The sequence below is a fragment of the Loxodonta africana genome, chromosome 3 (genome assembly GCF_030014295.1).
Source record: "Loxodonta africana isolate mLoxAfr1 chromosome 3, mLoxAfr1.hap2, whole genome shotgun sequence".
NCBI classification, from domain to species: domain Eukaryota; kingdom Metazoa; phylum Chordata; class Mammalia; order Proboscidea; family Elephantidae; genus Loxodonta; species Loxodonta africana.
Window position 1 is genome coordinate 16671093 of NC_087344.1, and position 18202 is coordinate 16689294.

General features: G+C 38.2%; 1 protein-coding gene across 1 annotated transcript; it reads left to right on the plus strand.

The window, feature by feature from the left end:
• Positions 1 to 15660: 15660 nt before the first annotated feature.
• LOC135230501 (putative gustatory receptor clone PTE03) lies at positions 15661 to 17164 on the plus strand. Its single transcript, XM_064279856.1, has one exon. The coding sequence runs from the start codon at positions 16226 to 16228 to the stop codon at positions 17162 to 17164; it is 939 nt and encodes a 312-aa protein (XP_064135926.1). The 5' UTR covers positions 15661 to 16225.
• Positions 17165 to 18202: the final 1038 nt, after the last annotated feature.

An 18202-nucleotide genomic window follows, 5' to 3' on the forward strand; every position in this document is an offset into this window, starting at 1 on the left:
AAAGTATTTGCAAATCAAATATATTTCATATAGTTTTATTCCAAAATAAACAGACAAATAACCATTTAAAAAGAGAATAAAAGACTTGAATAGACATTTCCACAAAGAAGAAATGCACAGGAAAAAAGATACTCAACATTATTAGTCATCAGGGAAATGCAAATCAAAACTTCAGTGAGATACCACTTCATTCCCACTAGGATAGCTCCTATTTAAAAAAAAATAAAAAAGCATATGTTGGTGAAAATGTGGAGAAATTAAAAATTTTGTGTATTCCTAATGGGAATGTGAAATTGTTGCCAGCACCTCTTCACATTTAATTGAAGGAGGTTCTTGCCTTTCACAGATCAAGAATGAACAGGTGAGGCATGGGGAATTTTCCATACAAGCAAAGCTTTTTTAAAAGAGGCTTGCAAGAGGAGATGAGGAGGGCCTAGGCAACACTTACTGCCATCACCCTGAACTAAGAGCTTGCATAGGTTTTTAAAGGTGTTTGAGTGGGGAAAGGATTTATGTTTATTCATGGGCATAGGCAGGGTTTTCCAGGAAGTGGCCCATTTGGGTGGGGATATGTTAATTAAGGTGCACATGCAGTGGTTTTCTAAGATAGTTCCAGTCTCCCGGGCTTCTGGGGTTCATTGCAGGACTTATTATGAAGTGCTGCTCCCCCAGTTCGGTTCCCCGGATTCAGCTTTAGCTCTCTGTTGCCCCTGGTGGAAGATCACATAGCGGTCAGAGGTGGATATTCTGCGCATGTCCCTAGGGCTGGTTCCATTTGGTTGCTTTTGAAAAAAGACAGCTTTGAGGAAATCTGTGAGCTCTATCATTAGGCTGCTTCGACTCATTGTTCCAGGATGCGTTTTGTCTGTTGTTGTTCGTTCCTTATCTATTTGCAGCTTCGGTTACTACAAGGTTAGAGCTGACCTCAGGTGCCTCTGGATCCCCTGTCTTAAAATGGTACAGCCATTTTGGAAAATATTCTGGTAGTCCCTCAAATTATTAAACTTAGTTACCATAAAAAAAAAAAGTAATTTCATTCCTAGGTATATATCTAAAAAAAGAAAACATATATCCATGCAAAAATTGTAAACAAATGTTTACAGCAGCATCTCAAATAGCTATGAAGTAACAAATGGATAAAAAAAAAATGTGACATATCTGTACAATGGAATGTTATTTGGCCATAAGAATGAATGAAGTAATGCTACCTGCTACAACATGGGTGAACCCTGTAAATATTATGCTAAGTGAGAAGAGTCAGTCACTAGAGACCATATATTACATGATTCTATTTCAAAGAAATGTCCAGAACTGGGGAATCTATAGAGTTTTCTCAGGGCCGGGAGTGGGAGGGGAATGAGAGGATTGTTGTTGTTGTTAGGTGCCACTGAGTTGATTCCAACTCATAGGACAATATGCACAACAGAACGAAACACTGCCTGGTCCTGCGCCATGCTCACAATGGTTATGCTTTAGCCAATTGTTGCAGCCACTGTGTCAGTCCATCTCATTGAGGGTCTTCCTCTTTTTGTCTGACCCTCTCCTTTACCAAGCATGATGTCCCTCTCCAGGGACTGATCCCTCCTGATAACATGTCCAAAGTGTGTGAGACCTAGTCTCACCATTCTTGCTTCTAAGGAGCATTCTGGTTGTACTTCTCCCAAGACAGATTTGTTTGTTCTTTGGCACTCCGTGGAATATTCAATATTCTTCACCAACATCACAATTCAAAGGCATCTATTCTGCTCTGGCCTTCCTTATTCATCATCCAGCTTTAACATGCATATGAGGCGATTGAAAACACCATGGTTTGGGTCAGGCACACTTTAGTCTTCAAGGTGACATATTTGCTTTTCAACACTTGAAAAGGTCTTTTGCAGCAGATTTTCCCAATGCAATGCATCTTTTGATTTCTTGACTGCTGCCTCTGTGGGTTTTGATTGTGAATCCAAGTAAAATGAAATTCTTGACAACTTCAGTCTTTTCCCCGTTTATCATGATGTGACTTACTAGTCCAGTTGTGAGAATTTTTGTTTTCTTTATGTTGAAGTGTAACCCACACTGAAGGCTGTGGTCTTCGATCTTCATCTGTAAGTGCTTCAAGTCCTCTTCACTTTCAACAAGCAAGGTTGTGTCATCTGCATATTGCAGGTTGTTAATGAGTCTTCCTCCAATCCGGATGCCCCATTCTTCTCCATATAGTCCAGCTTTTCGGATTATTTGCTCCACATACAGATTGAATAGGTATGGTGAAAGTATACAACCCTGACACACACCTTTCCTGACTTAAACCACACAGAATCCCATTGTTCTGTTCTAACGACTGCTTCTTGGACTATATACAGGTTCATCATGAGCAGAATTAAGTGTAAAAAGAGTACAGCGTTTCTTTTTAAAATGATGAAAATGTTCTAAAATTGACTAAGGCGATGGTTACACATATATGTGAATTTACTAAAAACCATTGAATTGTACACTTTAAATGAGTAAATTGTATGGCTTTGGTTTATACCTTAATAAAGTTATTGTCTGAGTTATTTAGTGCTGCTATAAGAGAAATACCACAAGTGGGTGACTTTAAAAAAGAGATATTTATTTCCTCACAGTAAAGTAGGCTCGAAGTCCAAATTCAGGGCATCAGTTCCAGGGGAAGTCTTTCTCTCTCTGTGGGCTCTGGACGAAGGTCCTTCTCACCAGTCTTCCCCTGGACTAGGAGCTTCTCCTCACAGGAACCCCGAGTCCAAAGGACGCACTGTGCTCCAGCCACTGCTTTCTTAGTGGCATGAGGTCCCCCTGTCTCTCTGTTGGCTTCTCTGTTTTATATCCCAAAAGAAACCTGCTCAAGAAACAATCCAGTCTGTAAATTTGAGTTCTGCCTCATCAACGCAACTGCCACCCATCCCGCATCATTAACATCATAGAGGCAGGATTTACAATGCATTAGAAAATCACATCAGATGTCAAAATTGTGGACAATTATATAATACCGGGAATCATGGTCCATCCAAATTGATACACACATTTTTATGGGGACAACATTGAATCCATGATGGCTGTTAAAAAATTAGAATCTATTCAGAGGAGAATTTCTGCTCAGATAGTGGTATTTGATATTACAAATGAAAAGTTTTAAATCCATTTTGTGACCCAGAAATTAGCTATGAATTGTGTATATTACATGCAAACATTGTAATGGGATCCATTTAGGAAATACTATTGGAATCATTATTCCCTTTTCTTGAGCATGCAGAATATGACCCAGCTGGACCTGCAGAATATGACCCAGCTGGACCTGGACACACAAGTACTCACAGGGACACATCAACTGGGCCCTCAGTTAAAAAGACAGTAGTTAAGACAACATTGAAAAATATCTTTTAGGGATCCTTTCACATAAACCAATCAAACAGAACACAAAAGACTTTCCACTCTTCTTTTTTTCTATTAGCATTTAGTGAATAGAAAATTTGTTGGGCCAATGAAGACCATCTCTCTGTCATTACTGAAACTTGTATCAACGATTGTAGGATCACATTTTCTAGCTAATTCCTGAAAAGGTGAAGCTTTTTCAATGGTTTTGCCCATTTGTAATGTTAATATATACTGATGACTCTGTAATGTTCCTTGGACTCTGGCAGACATAGCTCTAGCAGCATGCTCGTCCATTTTCCCATTCTTGCCTATTCTGTAGTATTTCCTTGGACTTGGATAGACATGAGTCTAGCAACATGCTTGTTTGTTTTCCCTTCTTTCCTGTTCTGTAATATTTCCTTGGATCTGGGTAGACATGAGCTCTGGCAGCATGCTTGTCCACTTCCCGCTCTTGCCTTTTTGAATATATGCTGAATAAACCTTTCATTTTGCTTTATTAAACTTTGTGATGTTTTTACCCTACAACAGGTTATATATGGTTTTATTGCAGAAAAAAATTATAAACACTTTTAATTTTATCATGCACCTTTTTTAAAGCACTGTATAGATTCTTAATGTAAACATAGTATCATGTTTCATGTATATTATATCCTGTACAGGCACAGATTTAAAAGTAATATAAATTGTAATATAAATATAATTTAATATATATATATTATCTTGAAATATAAATTTAAATATGAATTGCAAAATGTGCAACAGTTGCAAATATTCAGTTTGCTGTGAGTACCACTGCAATGCCTTTTGGAACATAAAGAGAATACTCAACACTACTGAGAAAAGAAACTTCATAAAAACTAAACATTAATGCTATCTGAGAAGAAGGATTTGCTAAATTAGCTAATCTGTGTTTTTCTGATTAAGTACTTCCTCCATTCAAATTCTACCTGCTTTCTGGAGCTTAATCTCTCACTGATGTCATCAGCATCACAACCCATAGAGCTTCATGGCATTTAGATGTACTCACCTTTGTCTCAATGACTTAGGCCAAAAGTGATGAAATATTCTTGCTGGGGTGCTGCATGATATTGTAAATCTCAAGAGTGGAAGTTCAAGGTTATGAGTCATACAAAATTATAAGTGTTGGAAGTGCTCAAGGCTCATGTATTCTTTAATAAATCTATTTTTTTGAATCTTTATGAAATATACAGAACTTCTAGAGTGGGGCCAGGGTAGGGATTCCTTTTGCCTAAATCTAAGTTTATTGTTGTTGTTGTTGTTGCTAGGTGCCATTGAGTTGATTCCAACTCATAGCGACCCTGTGCACAACAAAACGAAACTCCGCCCAGTTCTGAGCCATCCTTACAATCGTTATGCTTGAGCTCATTGTTGCAGCCACTGTGTCAATCCAAATCATTGAGAGTCTTCTTCATTTCCTCTGACTGTGTACTCTGCCAAGCATGATGTCCTTCTCCAGAGACTGATCCCTCCTGACAACATGTCCAAAGTATGTAAGGCGCAGTCTCGCTATCCTTGCCTCTAAGGAGCATTATGGCTGTTCTTCTTCTAAGACAGATTTATTCATTCTTTTGGCAGTCCATGGTATATTCAATATTCTTCACCAACACCACAATTCAAAGTCATCAATTCTTCAGTCTTCCTTATTCATTGTCCAGCTTTCACATGCATATGATGCGATTGAAAATACTATGGCTTGGGTCAGGCACACCTTAGTCTTCAAGGTGACATCTTTGCTTTTCGACACTTTAAAGAGGTCCTTTTGCAGCAGATTTGCCCAATGCAATGTGTCTTTTGATTTCTTGACTGCTGCTTCCATGGCTGTTGATTGTGGATCCAAGTAAAATGAAATCCTTGACAACTTCAGTCTTTTCTCTACTTATCACGATATTGCTCATTGGTTCAGTTGTGAGGACTTTTGTTTTCTTTATGTTGAGGTGCAGTCCATACTGAAGGCTGTGGTCTTTGATCTTCATCAGTAAGTGCTTCAAGTCCTCTTCACTTTCAGCAAGCAAGGTTGTGTCATCTGCCTAATGCAAGTTGTTAATGACTCTTTCTCCAATCCTGATGCCACGTTCTTCTTCATATAGTCCAGCTTCTCGGATTATTTGCTCAGCATACAGATGGAGTAGGTATGGTGAAAGAATACAACCCTGATTCATACCTTTCCTGACTTAACCAATCAGTATCCCCTTGTTCTGTCCGAACAACTGCCTCTTGATCTATGTAAAGGTTCCTCATGAGCACAATTAAGTGTTCTGGGATTCCCGTTCTTTGCAATGTTATCCATAATATGTTATGATTATTAATGATATTGTTCTATAATTTCCACATTTGGTTGAATCACTTTTCTTGGGAATAGGCATGAACATGGATCTCTTCCAGTCAGTTGGCCAGGGAGCTGTCTTTCATATTTCTTGGCATAGATGAGTGAGCACCTCCAGTGCTGCATCTGTTTGTTGAAACATCTCAATTGATATTCCATCAATTCCTGGAGCCTTGTTTTTCGCCAATGCTTTCAGAGCATCTTGGACTTCTTCCTTCAGTACCATTCCTGATCATATGCCACCTCTTGAAATGGTTGAATATCGACTAATTGTTTTTGGTATAATCACTCTGTGTATCCCTTCCATCTTGTTTTGATGCTTACTGTGTTGTTTAATATTTTCCCAATAGAATTCTTCACTATTGGAACTTGAGGCTTGAATTTGTTCTTCAGTTCTTTCAGCTTGAGAAACCCCAAGCGTGTTCTTCCTTTTTGATTTTCCATCTCCAGGTCTTTGCACATGTCATTATAGTACTTTACTTTTTACCCATCACTAGATTAAGACAAAAACATTACTATCACCGTAGACTACACTCGAACAGTCAGTCATCTAATCACATCACCCTCCCCATTCCCAATCACAACTATTACCAGGAATTATATATATATATATATATTTTTTGATGTTTTTCTATTAGGTTATATTCTATGAAATTTCTATCAGTGGATCATTTTTTTTTTTTTTTTTTGCTTTACAATCTGTCATTTTCAAAGTATTCAATAGAATCTTTATATCACTGCTGTAAGAATCCCTAGATGACTTATTAAAAAAGTGCCTCTTAGGGAACATATTAAAAGTTTAATCTTAATGGATAAATTTGGGGTCTTGATTGTTTTTCTCACCATTGTGCTTTTGAAGTTCAATCCTATTGCTGGGTGTAGCACTAATTCATTTATTTTCAATGCTGTATACTTCTATATTATGCATGGAAAATTAAAGGAAAAAAAGCCTCTTTTCTGATGTCACTGAGCCTGTTTTGAGATAGTTTTTTGCTATTGTGAATGAAGTTGTCTGAGTATTTTTGTACATGTCCCTGGTGCAAATTAGCAAGAGTTTTATATTTGGGGCGATGTTTTTGGGTATTGAGGAGGGTCTGTTCACCTCCCTGCAGTTTCAAAGAGTTTTCCTAAGCGATTGAATCAATTTAAACTCCCATTAGAAGTCTCTGCTGTTTCGCATCTTCACCAAAATATTTTCATTTATTGTGACGATTTAGTGGGTATAAACTACTGTTGCTGTTAGGTGCCGTTAAGTTAGTTCCGACTCATAGTGACCCTATGCACAACAGAACAAAACACTGCCCAGTCCTGCGCCATCCTCAAAATCCTTGTTATGCTCGAGCCCATTGTCGCAGCCACTGTTTCAATCCACCTTGTTGAGGGTCTTCCTCTTTTCCACTGACCCTGTACTTTGCAAAGCATGATGTCCTTCTCCAGAGACTGATCTCTCCTGACAACATGTCCAAAGTATGTAAGATGCAGTCTCGCCATCCTTGCTTCTAAGGAGAATTCTGTTTTTTTTTCTTTCAAGACAGATTTATTTGTTCTTCTGGCAGTCCATGGTATATTCAATATTCTTTGTCAACACGACAATTCAAAGGTATCGATTCTTTTTCAGTCTTCCTTATTCATTGTCCAGCTTTCACATGCATATGATGCGATTGAAAATGCCGTGGCTTTGGTCAGGCCCACCTTAGTCTTCAAGGTGACATCTTTGCTCTTCAACACTTTAAAGAGGTCCTTTGTGGCAGATTTTCCCAATGCAATGCGTCTTTTGACTTCTTGACTGCTACTTCCATGTCTATTGATTGTGGATCCAAGAAGAATGAAAGCCTTGACAACTTCAATCTTTTATCTGTTTATCATGCTGTTACTCATTGGTCCAGTTGGGAGGATTTTTGTTTTCTTTATGTTGAGGTGTAATCCATACTGAAGGCTGTGATCTTTGATCCTCATTAGTAAGTGCTTCAAGTCCTCTTCACTTTCAGCAAGCAAGGTTGTGTCATCTGCATAATGCAGGTTGTTAATGAGTCTTCCTCCAATCCTGAAGCCCCTTTCTGACTGGAGGAGATCTATATTTATTCCTATTCCCAAGAAAGGTGATCCAACCGAATGTGGAAATTGTAGAACAGTATCATTAATATCACACACAAGCAAAATTTTGCTGAAGATCATTCAAAAATGGCTGCAGTAGTATATGCACAGGGAACTGCCAGAAATTCAGGCCAGTTTCAGAAGAGGACGTGGAACCAGGGATATCATTGCTGATGTCAGATGGACCCTGGCTAAAAGCAGAGAATACCAGCAGGATGTTTACTTGTGTTTTATTGACTATGCAAAGGCATTCGACTCCGTGGATCATAACAAATTATGGATAACGTTGCAAAGAATGGGAATCCCAGAACACTTAATAGTGCTCATGAGGAATCTTTGCATAGATCAAAAGGCAGTTGTTTGAACAGAACAAGGGAATACTGATTGGTTTAAAGTCAGGAAAGGTGTTCATCAGGGTTGTATTCTTTCACATTAACTATTCAAAAAACTATTGTTACATAATAATATTTATTACGAGATTGAGAGCTCTTTCAGATGCTAATATTTATTATGAGATTGAGAGCTCTTTTGGGAAGTATATGTTTATGGTATTTCTAGTGAGCTCTTTGTTTTTATTGAATAATGGATCAATTTTCTGTAACACCAGTTCATACATTAGCTCTCCATTTATGTGTTGATCTTTTTGAGGTGGCTCTATTTTCAAACCAAGAGACCTGTTGTATTTATCCCTGCATCAGAATTGCTGGTCTTAATTATGGTAGCATACCACTGAGAAAAAAATAAGTTTGCTGTCTTAAGGAACACACCCCAAACAACTGTTAGTTTACAGCCTCCAAGTTACATTGTATGACAATGACTGGTTATCTTATCATCTGTAATCTACTTCAACATTATCGATAACCAAATGTGCTAATCTCAACCCACCGTGGAAAAGAAACGTATATTGCAGCTACTACTTTGACATTGGGAAAAGTTGGTAGTAAAACTTTAAAAAAGGGAATAAAATATCTGTTACATGTTCAGTCTGTATTGATTCCTGAAAGTATTTTAGAAAAAGCTGAATATGATATGTAGAAACCAGATAAAACTTCAATGAGCAATATATACAGAAATAGTTGTTAGTATTTGCATTTTTAGGATATATTTGTTATATTATCACTTGTATTTCTATTAGGAATTCATATCACTATATAAATACACTATATTTTTTAGCCTAAATGAGGTGTCAGTCTTCCTGATGTTGTAGATAGCACAGCGATTACTTTCAATGTACATAATGGAACAAGACCAGCATTAGTTACAAATGGAGGCGTGTCCATGTGTGTGAGGTACTTGAGATGGATGTGAGAAGGAGGAGGTGAAGGGAACAGGAAGTAATGCATACCAATGCATAGTACTGGCCTCTCAGAATGCAGGAGTCAGCCAAAGTGAAGCTCTTTCTCCTTTTAGACTTGTTCCATAAGGATTTGCAAACAAGTGTGACTAATGAGGAGCTTTGGATATTGAACCCTCAAGGGCCACAGAGACTATAAATAGTCTGCCTGTGACCACCCACTCAACAGCTGGCCCAGGTCAGTAGGCAGCACACCTGGACCTCCTCCCAGGGGCCATCACTTTCCACAGGATCCTACCTGGTCCTTCCCTGTCTTCTGTGCTCCCTCAATACAGAGCTTCCATTTTTATCCTTCAACCTTCAGAGGATAACTGAATGTCATTCCTTAGTGGTGACACCCAGGTAATCTGGCACCCTCTAGTTTATCTTTTGCAAATAGGAGAGGTCGTTGTCTATCAGCCTATTTGGGGAAGCAGTGAGTTAAGTACAGGTAGAAGAGGAGCAGAATGGAATCATCTGTGAGGTCCCTGCCTAATTGTTCATCATCTTCTTGACATAATTCCTTGTACTTTTGCACAAGTACTTCAGCAGCTGTCAGTCTCCTAATCACCTACTCTGACCCTGAAGTTGGAGAGATTTTTTTTTCATCCTCAAAAGAAAACTGTCGTTGCTCAATTTTTATGAATGTTTTAGAATTCTGTAAAATATTCTCTTATTTATTTGGCAGGGGGCTGGGGCATATGGTCACCTTCTCCCTATCTTTCAGTTCCTGGGCCTTGACATACTTTAGTGGGGGAGATCTTTGGTCTTGACCTAATTACTGTGATATGAGGACTCAGAAAGTAGATCGAGAAGCAGGGAGACCCTTCTAGCTACATCCCAAGTGAACCAGTGTTCTCTTAAATATTTTAAATGTAGCACAGCACAGAGTAATAGGTCACGTATCAGTGGGCACGTACAACCCATGTATCAATGTTTCCAGAATTAAAAGATGTTGACATTTTGCCATTAAAGTCCTTTTTTAAAGTAACAAAATAATGTGCATGAGTAAGACACATCCTTTATATTCCCTTTCATTTCTCTTCTTCCCTTCCTAAAAGACAAGCATGATCTTGAATTTTGTTGGTCTCCAGTGCATTTTAAACTGTGTGTGTGTGTGTGTATATATACAATAAAAATGCCCCTCAGCTAGAGAAAGGATAAATTGTGATGTAAACAAAGAATGGAAAATCTTAAGGTAGCTAGAGTTAATGAACCAAAACAAAGTATACCAAGACTGATAAATCATTAAATGTATCATTTTAAGAAGCAATTACTGTATATAAAAGTATGAAAGCAAAACTAAAATATTATTTATGGATAGAATCATAATAGATGTATTGGAAACACAGGAGAGTAACACATACAAATTCTGTGTTAGTTTTCCTGAAAGAGGGAAAAATATTGAGAATGTGAAAAATAAAGGAGTATTAATTTTTTTTTCAAATAAGTACACATTATTTTATTAAGAAAAAAACAATGAAAGTGTGGCAACATATTTTTTTAAATAATATGTTATTGCGTTTTTGGTGAAGATTTACACGGTGGTTTAGGTTCCCCTTCAATAATTTCTACAGAAATTGTACAGTGATGTTGGTTTTAATTTGATGGTGGAGCGTGGTGAAAAACCAGGCTTTTATTGTTTTTCTCTGTACTGCTCAGATCCTTGAAATGTTTCAGAATAAAAAGTGTAAATTTATATCCATGTAATTTTAAAACTTATTTAAATTTTTCCTAACCATAGGTGTCATTTTAGACGAGGTACTTTTCTCTTTTGGGTTTTCGTTATTTGTGTCTATACATCTGGGTGTGCTTAATTCATTTCAATTTCTATGCGTTTTATATCATTAGAAATGAATACTGATATCATTCATATTTACTTGGATTCTTTCTTTCCCATGCTTTTTTTACATGAGGAAGAGTCTCGGGAGAGTTTTAGCATATCTATTCCTCCTTAAAATTTGCAGTTATCTTGCTAGGGATGTTTTTTCTCTCTTTATACTTCTTTTATTTTGGTGCACCAATTACTCACTTCTATAATGAACCATCAGGTTGTGCTCATGCAGAACAAAACACAACAGGAAATACTGAGAGGGTGTCATATGCTGAACATCTTGTTTGAGGGTTTTATCTGTTCATTTTTCATCCTTATAAAATTCCTGTAAGGTTTTGTGATGGTCCCCACTATACAGTGAGGTAATGGAAGATTCTCAAAGAGTTCTAGAAATATTCTTGTTGATAAACCAAGTGCTAGAGACTGGATTAAAGTTAGGTCTGTCTGAGTGCAAATATTACACCAATTAATTGATGCTATTAAGATTGCTTGTTGTCAGGACCTCATGCTTAAGGTCAGACCCTCCTGTCAAGCTGCCTGGATATTTGTGTTGAGGGGACAGAGTTTGTTTGCCTAGTACCATTAAGAGAAAAAAATAAGATTTCTAATGAGTTGTTCACCCTAGCAATAGGCACTTTCACGACTTTTTCTAAGGTGCTGATTCATCAGAAAAATGGGAAAATGCATCGAGGTTGTAGTCAATCAACTCTTACCTGGTTTTAGGGATCCAGGTATTTTCAGGAGGCTCATTTTAACATCAGAAATGGAAGTGTACTAAGAGTTTAACTTGGTACACAACCTCAGGATTCTCATAAGAGCCAGTGCCCATGTTTCCTACCCCAGGTTTGATGTGGCCCAGCCAGAAACAGAAGGAAAGAAGAGCCAAAATTCCATGATTGATTTTCAATATTTCTTTTCCTAACACCTGCTACTTATACTATGGAGACTATGAATCAAAACATAAAAGGAAGAGGGGATGAGTGAAGCTACCGAGCAGTGAGGGATTATTCCAATCCTCTGGCATAAAATGGAAGAGAAGAAGAGAAGGACAGATCACAGTGGGCTATCTGAAAAGAGAGGAAAGGAAGAAGAAAATAAATTTAGAAGTAAAAATCTATTAATAAGAAACTAATTATTCCATTTGAAATTTGAAATTCTGTGGTTTCTTTTTCCATTGATTTACATGTAAAAATGGGAGTGGCAGTTAAACAGAAAAGAGTGTATATGCGTTTATTTCATACATTGCTGCATTTGAGAAGGTAAGGAATTACTAAAAAATAAGTTCCATTATTGTATTCGATTATCATGATAGTCTTAAATAGTACTTCACACTCACCAGATGCCAGGCTCCTTGCTAAGCAGCTTGTACTGATTAAATTTTTTAAGTCCTACAACTATATAAGTATTTAATGTGTCCTCTTATAATTTGCTCAGTGTCTTTCTTCTCCTTTAAGGTGACTTGGCAAACTTTCTTCTTTTTCTACTACCATTGAGACCCCCTGTAAGAAGCCTAGATGGTTGTGCTGATAGAGTATGTCTTTCTTATTCTCAATTCTGATTGTTGTTGTTGTTAGGTACTAGTGGGTCAGCTCTGACTTATAGTGACCCTATGTATAATGGAAAAAAACACTGCCTGGTCCTGCACTATCCTCATGATCCTTGTTATGCTTAAGCCCATTGCTGTAGCCACTGTGTCAATCCATCTTGTTGACAGTCTTCGTAGTTTTTGCTGACCCTCTACATTACCAAGCATCATGTTTTTCTCCAGGAACTGGAGATAACATGTTCAATGGACCTGAGACAATTTCTCACATACCTTGCTTCTAAGGACCATTCTGGCTCTACTCCCTCCAAGACAGATTTGTTCATTCTTCTGTAAGTCCATGATATTGTAAATATTCTTTGCTGACACCATAATTCAAATGCATCAATTCTTCTTTAATATTCCTTATTTTTTGCCCATTTTTCCCATGTGTATGAGACCATTGAAAATACCATAGCTTGAATCAGGTGCATCTTAATCTTCAAAGTGACATCTTTCATTTTTGACTTTAAGCACCAGTGACTGAAGACCAGATGAGTTGTGGATGACATCAAAGACATCATACATTACAAAAGCACAGGGCCATTAAAAAGACTGAAAAGAAATAAAAGATCAAAATGGATGTCAGAAGAGACTCTGAATCTTGCCCTTGAACACAGAGTAGCTAAAGCAAATGGAAGAAATGTTGACGTTAAAGAGCTGAACAGAAGACTTCAAAGGTTAGCTCGAGAAGACAAATTAAAGTATTATAATGAAAAGTGCAAAGACCTGAAAATATAAAACCACAAGGGAAGAACATGCTTGGCATTTTTCAAGCTGAAAGAACTGAAGAAAGAATTCAAATCTTGAGTTGCAGTTCTGAAGAATTCTATGGGCAAAATATTGAATAATACAGGAAGCATCAAAAGAAGATGGAAGGAATACACAGAGTTACTACACCAAAAAAAAAAAAAAGATCTGTGTTCAACCATTTCAGGAGGTATCATATGATGACAACCAGTTGTACTGAAGGAAGAAGTCCAGGCTGCATGGAAGGCATTGGCGAAAAACAAGTCTTCAGAAATTGATGGGATACCAATTGAGATATTTCAACTAACAGATTTAATGCTGAAAGTGGTCGCTCGTCTATGCCAAGAAATTTGGAAGACAGCTACCTGGACAACTGGAAGAGATCCATATTTGTGCCCATCGCGAAGAAAGGTGATTCAACAGAATACAAAAATCGGTGAACAATTTCATTAATATCACAAGTAAGTAAAATTTTGCTGAAGGTAATTCAGAAGAGGATGTGGAACAAAGGAGAGGATGTGATATGAGGGATATCGTTGCAGATGTCAGATGGATATTGGCTAAAAGCAGAGAAACCTGTGTTTTATTTAGTATGCAAAGACATTCAATTGTGTGTATCATAACAAATTATGGATAACACTGAGAAAGACTGAAATTCCAGAACACTCAAGTGTGCTCATGCAGAGCCTGTACACAGGCTGAGAGGCAGTTGTTCAAACAGAACAAGGGGACACAGCATGATTTAAAATCAGGAATAGTGTGTGTCAGGGTTGTATCTTTTCACCATGCTAATTCAACCTGTATGCTGAGGCAATAATCTTAGAGGCAGGATTTTATGAAGAAGAACAGGGTATCAGGACTGGAGGAAGTTTCATTAACAACCTGCAATGTGCAAATGGCACAGGTTTGCTTCCTGAACATTAAAAGAGCTTGAAGCATTTGCAGATGAAGATCAAAGATTACAGCCTTCATCACCATGGATTACACCTAAATATAAAGAAAACGGAAATTTTCACAACTCAGACATTAAGCAACATCACGATAAAGGGAGAAAATATTGAAGTTGTCAAGGATTTCATTTTACCGAGATCTACAATCAACGTGCATGGAAGCAGCAGGCAGGAAATCAGATGACATTGCATTGGGCAAATCTGCTGCCAAAGACCGCTTAAAAGTGTTAAAAAGCAAAGATATCAGGATTCTGCTTAGGACACACTAACAAGTTGTTGCTTTTTTTTTCTCCAGTTTTTGAAGACCATGTATTTTCTTTTTCCCCCCATTCCTCTGTTTTTGGGGAAAAAAGATGTCCTACATATTTCCTTGGTGTCCTTGTGGTGCAGTGATTAAGAGCTCTGTTGCTAACTGAAAGGTTGGCGGTTCCAATCTGCCAGCTTCTCCATCGGGGAATGATGTGGCAGGTTTCAACCTTGGAAACTCTATACAGCAGTGTAACTCTGTTCTGTAGGGATGCTATGAGTTGGAATCGCCTAGATGGCAATGGGTATATATCATTTATGGGAATAATGTTTCCATCTTCAAATAATTGGAAGAAAAGAGTCTCATTGCCATAATCGGATAATAGCATGAAGTTTCACGTAGCACACTCTATCCTGACCTCAGGTCCTGACTGTGGGTCTTGTTTTGATGCTGTCACTACCTGTGTGGTCAGAGTTTAGGTGACTTTGAACACCATGGAAAGCAACTGGGTTTCAATTCAGTTGGAACTTTTCAAGAGGCAAGTGATGGAATCTGTAGCAAATCCTAAAAATGGCTTGGAATAGCCAGAGCTCAGTAAGTGTTAGTAGTGGTAATGGCAGCAGTTTTTGACAACTTTGACCTTTATTATTATCAATTCTGATAATACAACTGTTAATTAGAACAATAGCAACAAGGGATAAGAACCTAAATGATGGGACATTCCAATGGAAAAAGAAAATTGAAAGGACAAATTTTGAGGAAAAAATGAAAATGAAGAAGCTTGATTGAGTCAAGAGTTGAACTCCTCCCCAAGTCCCTCTGCAGAGCCTGGTGAGCCAGGTCCCCATCTCCTCATGAAGTGCACCACATCTTTTCCTCCCTGCAGATGAATTGATTGTACATGAACCACAATGGTTGATTTTCTAGAAGAGTGGACCTCAAAGTATAGTCCCAGGCCATCAGCAATAGCATTTGAGAATTTGTTAGAAAGAACAATTTTAGAGCCTTAGACCCCAAATTCTGAAGCCAATAGTCTGAGTGTGGGGGCTCAACAAGTCCTTCAACTGATTCTGACAAGAAGCAGTTTAAGAACCATTGTTCTAAAACATGGATGTAGAGTTTGTTTTTCTGCTGGTTCGAAGGCTTGGGAAAATTCCCAAGGAAAAAGCCATGTATATTTTCTCTTTTATTCCTATTACTTGGCACAATGTGGATAAAGAATAGATATTCAATAAACACATAAATACTACCTATGTGGTCAGAGAGTTGAAGACTTTTAAAGCAAGGAGCACTAGTGTCATAGTGTCTAAGAGTTTGGCTGCTAACCAAAAGATCAGCAGTTCAAATCTACCAGCTGCTCATTGGAAACCCTAGGGGGCAGTTCTACTTTGTCTTATAGGGTTGCTATGAGTCTGATTTGACTCAAGGCACAGAACAACAAGAAAAAAAAAATCAAGGAGCCTATTTGTGTCTTTATTCAGGTGGAAATTTGGGGGGAGATATGGTAATGGATAAGAGAGAAAACAGAAGGAAGGAGGAAGGGAGGATGGGACAAAGACAGACGAAGGAATAGAAAGAGGAGGAGGGAGAAGGAGACAGAGAGTAGAAAGATTTGTAGTATTCACTTCGTTTCACAATACAGATGCGAGAATTTCTCTGAAATAAGCACCTCTTTTAGATCTCTTTCCTATCACTTCCATCATCAGACTCATCAACAACATGACATCAGAAAACCAAACTGGTGTAGCAGCATTCTCCCTCCTGGGGCTCTCAGAGGATTCAGAACTGCAGCCCTTCCTGTTCGGACTATTCCTGACCATGTACCTCGTCACTGTGTTGGGGAACCTACTCATTATCCTGGCCATCAGCTCAGACTCCCACCTCCACACCCCCATGTACTTTTTCCTCTCCAACCTGTCCTTCACTGACATCTGTTTCAGCACCACCACGGTCCCCAAGATGCTGGTGAACATCCAGACACAGAACAAATCCATCAGTTACACAGGCTGCCTCACCCAGGTTTGCTTCCTCATGATATTTGCAGGCATGGAAAATTTTCTCCTTGCAGCAATGGCCTATGACCGCTATGTGGCCATCTGCCAACCACTGAGGTACACAGTCATCATGAACTCTCACCTCTGTGGTCTGCTGATTCTACTCTCCTTGTTCATTAGTTTGGTGGATGCCCTGCTCCACAGTCTGATGATACTAAGGCTGTCCTTCTGCACAGACAGGGAAATCCCTCACTTCTTCTGTGAGCTTGCTCAGGTCATCAAACTTGCCTGCTCCAATACTCTTCTCAATAACATCCTGACATATTTACTAACTAGCGTACTGGGTAGTGTTCCTCTCCTTGGGATTATTTTTTCTTACTTTAAAATTGTTTCTTCCATTCTGAGAATACCATCAGCTGGTGGAATGTATAAGGCTTTCTCCACCTGTGGGTCTCACCTGTCAGTGGTTTTCTTATTCTATGGGACAGCTTTTGGGGTGTACATTAGTTCTGCAGTTACTCGTTCTTTCAAGAAGACAGCAGTAGCCTCAGTGATGTACACTGTGGTCCCTCCAATGATGAACCCATTTGTCTACAGCCTGAGGAACAGGGACATGAAGGGAGCCTTGAAGAAACTCCTGCAGAGAACATTTTCTTTTTCATGATTTTTTCATCTGCCTTAGGCTTAGACTTCTAGAGTGAGTCATTGTGAAAGAAAACCGGGTGAATCAGAATGTTAGACTCTTTTATTAACAGTTCTTTTTTTTCGTTTCGATGATGAAAAACTTTATATGTTTATCAATTCAAATGCATTTTTACTTATGAGTATATTTATTTACTTACACATGCTTCTGTCTTGTGACAATTTTTACCTTATTAGCAAGGCATGTTAAAGCATTTATTTATTTATGTTTATTTTGGTAACTATATATATACTGACACATTTGTCATTTCAACATTTTTTACATGTGCCATTTAGTGGCGTTAATTACTTTCTTCATGTTGTTCAATCATCACCACTATTCATGTTCAAGTTTTTCCATCACCCTTAGCCAGTGTCCCTAAGCAATGAGCCTCCCTTTCTTTTTTCTTACTTGCTGACCCTGGTAACCACTAATAAACTTTGTTCTCTGTACACTGCCTTATCCTAGGTATTTCATTTATGAGGGATCATATAGTATTTGTCCTTTTTTAACTGACATTTCACTCTGCGTAATATTTTAAAGTTCAGCTATGTTGTTGGATGTATCAGGGCTATTTCTCTTTATGGCAAGTAGTACTCCATTGTATTATGACATTTTGCTGACCCACTGATCTGTTGATGGGCATTTAGCCTGTTTCCACCTTATGGCTATCGTGAATATGCTGCAATGAACATTGGTTTACAAGTATCTGTGTTCTTGTTTTCAATTCTTTTGATACAATGGTTTATACCATAGTGACTAACCCACAGAAAAACTCACTGCCATCGAGTCAATTCTGACTCATAGCGACCCATTAGGACAGAGTAGAACTGCCGGATAGAGTTTCCAAGGAGCACCTGGTGGATTCAAACTGCCAACCTCTTGGTTAGCATCCGTAGCAATTAAACACTACATCACCGGGGTCTCCTAGTGACTAACAGTAGTGCAAAATAGGTATGGAAACTGACTTTGCTCCTCTCTAGCTTTGTGATATTTGACTGATTGTGTTCTAGGACAGGT